The sequence below is a fragment of the Gallinula chloropus genome, assembly GCF_964237585.1.
Source record: "Gallinula chloropus genome assembly, chromosome: 25".
Lineage (NCBI taxonomy): Eukaryota > Metazoa > Chordata > Aves > Gruiformes > Rallidae > Gallinula > Gallinula chloropus.
Window position 1 is genome coordinate 3,176,499 of NC_140110.1, and position 4,009 is coordinate 3,180,507.

A 4,009-nucleotide genomic window follows, 5' to 3' on the forward strand; every position below is an offset into this window, starting at 1 on the left:
TGCAAGTTCAGCAAGTGCTGCATGAGCAGTTGTGGGTGAGTGTTTATACTCTTGTGGGAGTCTATTGAAGGGATATTGTATTCCTTCCCAACTAAAGGCATATTTATTTTTGTCCTCTTCAGTCAAGGGAACCATAAAGAAACCGTCCTTTACATCTAAGGCTGCCATCCAGGGATGTGTGGCTGCCTGTAGGGTAGCTGATAAGTTTGCAATGTTTGGTACAGCAGCTGTTAATGGGGCTGTAATTCAAGCACTGGTAACCAACTGTTAATCGCCACCTCCCGTCTGGCTTCCGAACTGGCCAGAGAGGGGAGTTCTATGGGGAGTGAGTCCTGGAGATAATTTGCTGTTTCTCCAAATCAGCTATAACTTCAGAGATTCCGTTTCCTGCTGTCACAGAAATTGGATATTGAGGGACGTTTGTAATTTTTGAATCAGGCAGTGCAGGAGCTGTGCGAAGCACACGTACTTCAGCCTCCCTATTTCTGGTGGGATTGGAATTGATATTTGAGCCAAAAGACCATACACTACCATTTGGTAGGTGCCAGGTTTGTCCGTTTAAAACATCAAAACCTAAAATATTTTCATTCCCAGCTCACTTACCCAGGATCTGTTGCAGATCTGTTGTGGCAAGGATTCTCTCAACCTCGAGGAGTCACCTTGAGAGGCGTCCCTTTCAAGGGGAGATCCTGACGTGCAGCCCGCTGTCGTCTTGGGAGAGCTCAAAGGGCTCTAGGACTGCTCTGGCTGTGCTTGCCAAAACCCTTCCCATCATCTATCAGCAATCCCGCAGACTGGGGAAGTTCTACTCAACTGGAGGGTGGCAGATGTTACACCCATAGACAAGAAGGGTCGAGGGGAGGATCCAGGGATCAACAGGCCTGTCAGTTTGACCTCAGTCCCAGGGAAGATCATGAAGAGGGTCATCATGGGAGCTATCATGCAGCACATGCATGATGGCCAGGGGATCAGGCCCAGTCAACATGGGTTTACAAAAGGTAGATCCTGTCAAACTAACCAGATCACCTTCTACGACAAGGTGACCCACTGAATGGACAAGGGGAAGGCTGTGGATGTGTCTACCTGGACTTCAGGAAAGCTTTTGACACGGTTTCTCACAGCATTCTGATTGGGAAACTGGCTGCCACTGGCCTGGACAGGGGGAGCCTCAGCTGGGTTAAAGACTGGATGGATGGTCGGGCCCAAAGGGTGAATGGAACCAAATCCAGCTGGAGGCCTGTCACAAGTGGCGTCCCCCAGGGCTCAGTCCTGGGTCCAGTCTTGTTCAACATCTTTATCAATGACCTGGATGAAGGGATTGAATGCTCCCTCAGTGAGTTTGCAGATGACAGTAAGCTGGGAGGAAGTGTTGATCTGCCTGAGGGTAGGGAGGCTCTTCAGAGGGATCTGAACAGACTGGACCAATGGGCTGAGGCCAATGGGATGAAGTTTAACATGGCCAAGTGTAGAGTGCTGCACGTGGGACAGAACAACCCCATGCAGCACTACAGGCTGGGGCGAGGTTGGCTGGAGAGCTGTCAGGAAGAGAGGTAACTGGGGGTGTTGTGTGACAGCCGGCTGAATATGAGCCAGCAGTGTGCCCGGGCAGCCAGGAAGGCCAGTGGCATCCTGGCTTGTATCAAAACCAGTGTGGCCAGTAGGTCTAGGGAGGTAATTGTGCCCCTGTACTGAGCATTGGTGAGGCCACACCTTGAGTACCGTGTCCAGTTCTGGGATCCCCACCATAAAAAGGACATTGAGGTCCTTGAGCAAGTGCAGAGAAGGGCAACCAGGCTGGTGAAGGGGCTGGAGGGCAAATCATATGAGGAACGGCTGAGGGAGCTGGGGATGTTCAGCCTGGAGAAGAGGAGGCTGAAAGGAGACCTTATCACCACATACAACTACCTGAAGGGAGGTTGTAGAGAGGTGGGCGATTGTCTCTTCAGCCAGGTGACAGAAGACAGAACAAGGAGAAATGGCATGAAGCTGGGCCAGGGCAGGTTTAGATTGGATATTGGAACAGGCTGCTCAGGGAGGGGGTTGAGTGACCATCCCTGGATGTGTTCAGAAAAAAGGGGAGATGAGGTACTTAGGGATCTGGTTTATATTAGGATGGGAATGGTTGGACTCAATGATCTTCAAAGGTCTCTTCCAACCTTGTGATTCTGTGATTCTGTGATAGATGGGATGTTTTCCAAATCTCTGAAGCTCAAAGTATAAACCAGAGAGCTGAGCGGAGGTGGAAACCTGCTGAGAAAAGTGAAGTGCAGACATCCAGCCAGCTTGCTTATAAGGTGTCCTTACACATGGTCCTATCATCTGGAGAGGTGGAAACACCTGAGTGATGGGGAAGATGAAAGGGACAGATTGGCAGTAATGCAGGTACAGGGGAAGGTATTTGTTCTGCCATCATCTGTACCAATCCTAGAAATTCACATTCTACCCTGGATGGAAAGCACGGCCATTCCAGTCATGTGCTAGTAAACTGTAGTCAACACGCAGTGTCAGGGTCACACAAGACTACAGCAGGAATGGGATGAACGTGGACACTCTGATTATAGCACAGCCAAACTGGAACAAAAGCAACCAAAACTACAGAAGGAACAAAATAAAGATTGGTCATACAGTGAGTTACATGGTCAGTGATATGTAAAGGGTCACCCAAGACCTGGAGATACATCATTAGGAATGGGATGAACGTGAAACCTTATTACAGCTGAGACAAAACAGAAACTGACAAAAACCTCTGACAACTAAAACTTACTAAATAGAGACTGATCCTAATGTGAGTTACATGGCCAGTGATATGCAGAAGACAATGAAAAGTCTGTTGCTGCTTAGAAACATCCAGTCATCAGTTTCCAAAGGGCATCCTTGAGCTCCTGATTCCTCATGCTGTAGATGAGGGGGTTCACTGCTGGTGGAAACACTGAGTAAAGAAATGACGCTACCAGGTCCAGAATTTGGGAGGAGATGGAGGGGGGCTTCAGGTAGGCAAAGAAGGCAGTGCTAAGGAACAAGGAGACCACGGCCAGGTGAGGGAGGCAGGTGGAAAAGGCTTTGTGCCGTCCCTGCTGCGAGGGGATCCTCAGCACAGCCCTGAAGATCTGCACATAGGACACCACAATGAACACAAAACACCCAAAACCTAAACAGATACCAAGCACAATGAGTCCAGTTTCCAAGAGGTAGGCATCTGAGCAGGAGAGCTTGAGGATCTGGGGGATTTCACAGAAGAACTGGCCAAGGGCATTGCCCTTGCATAGGGGGAGTGAAAATGTGTTGGCTGTGTGCAGAACAGCATTGAGAAACCCACTGGCCCAGGCAGCTGCTGCCATGTGGACACAAGCTCTGCTGCCCAGGAGGGTCCCGTAGTGCAGGGGGTGGCAGATGGCAACGTAGCGGTCATAGGCCATGACGGTCAGAATATAGTACTCTGTAATGATCAAAAATAAAAAGAAAAAGAGTTGAGCCACACATCCTGTGTAGGAAATGGCCCTGGTGTCCCACAAGGAATTGGCCATGGATTGGGGAAGGGTGGTGGAGATGTAGGCAAGGTCAGTAACAGCGAGGTTGAGGAGGAAGAAGTACATGGGGGTGTGGAGGTGGTGGTCACAGGCTATGGTGATGATGATGAGGCCATTGCCCAGGAGGGCAGCCAGGTAGATGCCCAGGAAGAGGCAGAAGTGCAAGAGCTGCAGCTCCCGTGTGTCTGCAAAGGGCAGGAGGAGGAACTGGCTGATGGAGCTGCTGCTGTTGGACATCTGCTGTCGTCAAGTGTGGAGACCTGTCCAAGGAGGAAATTGGTAGTGAGAAGTTGGGGAACTCTACTTTGATCAAAACACTTTCCAATTCACACTGATTCTCTGTTTTCAAGAAGACTTTTATCAGGTCCCTTTTGGGAGTTCTGCTTTGTGCTGCCTTGAGTGTGCCAATGCTGGGAGGAGGGTTGGCTGTGGGCTCAGGGAACTCAGTCCTGCCTTGCAGCAGTCAGTAAATAGAAGGATGA

The 4,009-nt window shown here is 50.0% G+C and overlaps 1 protein-coding gene across 1 annotated transcript; it reads right to left on the bottom strand.

Moving 5' to 3' along the window:
* Positions 1-2,837: 2,837 nt before the first annotated feature.
* LOC311200816 (olfactory receptor 14A16-like) lies at positions 2,838-3,764 on the bottom strand (the record flags this gene model as incomplete). The annotated part of the gene is made up of 1 exon (XM_084275121.1): positions 2,838-3,764. One exon carries the CDS (start codon positions 3,762-3,764, stop codon positions 2,838-2,840), a length of 927 nt encoding a protein of 308 aa, XP_084131247.1.
* Positions 3,765-4,009: the final 245 nt, after the last annotated feature.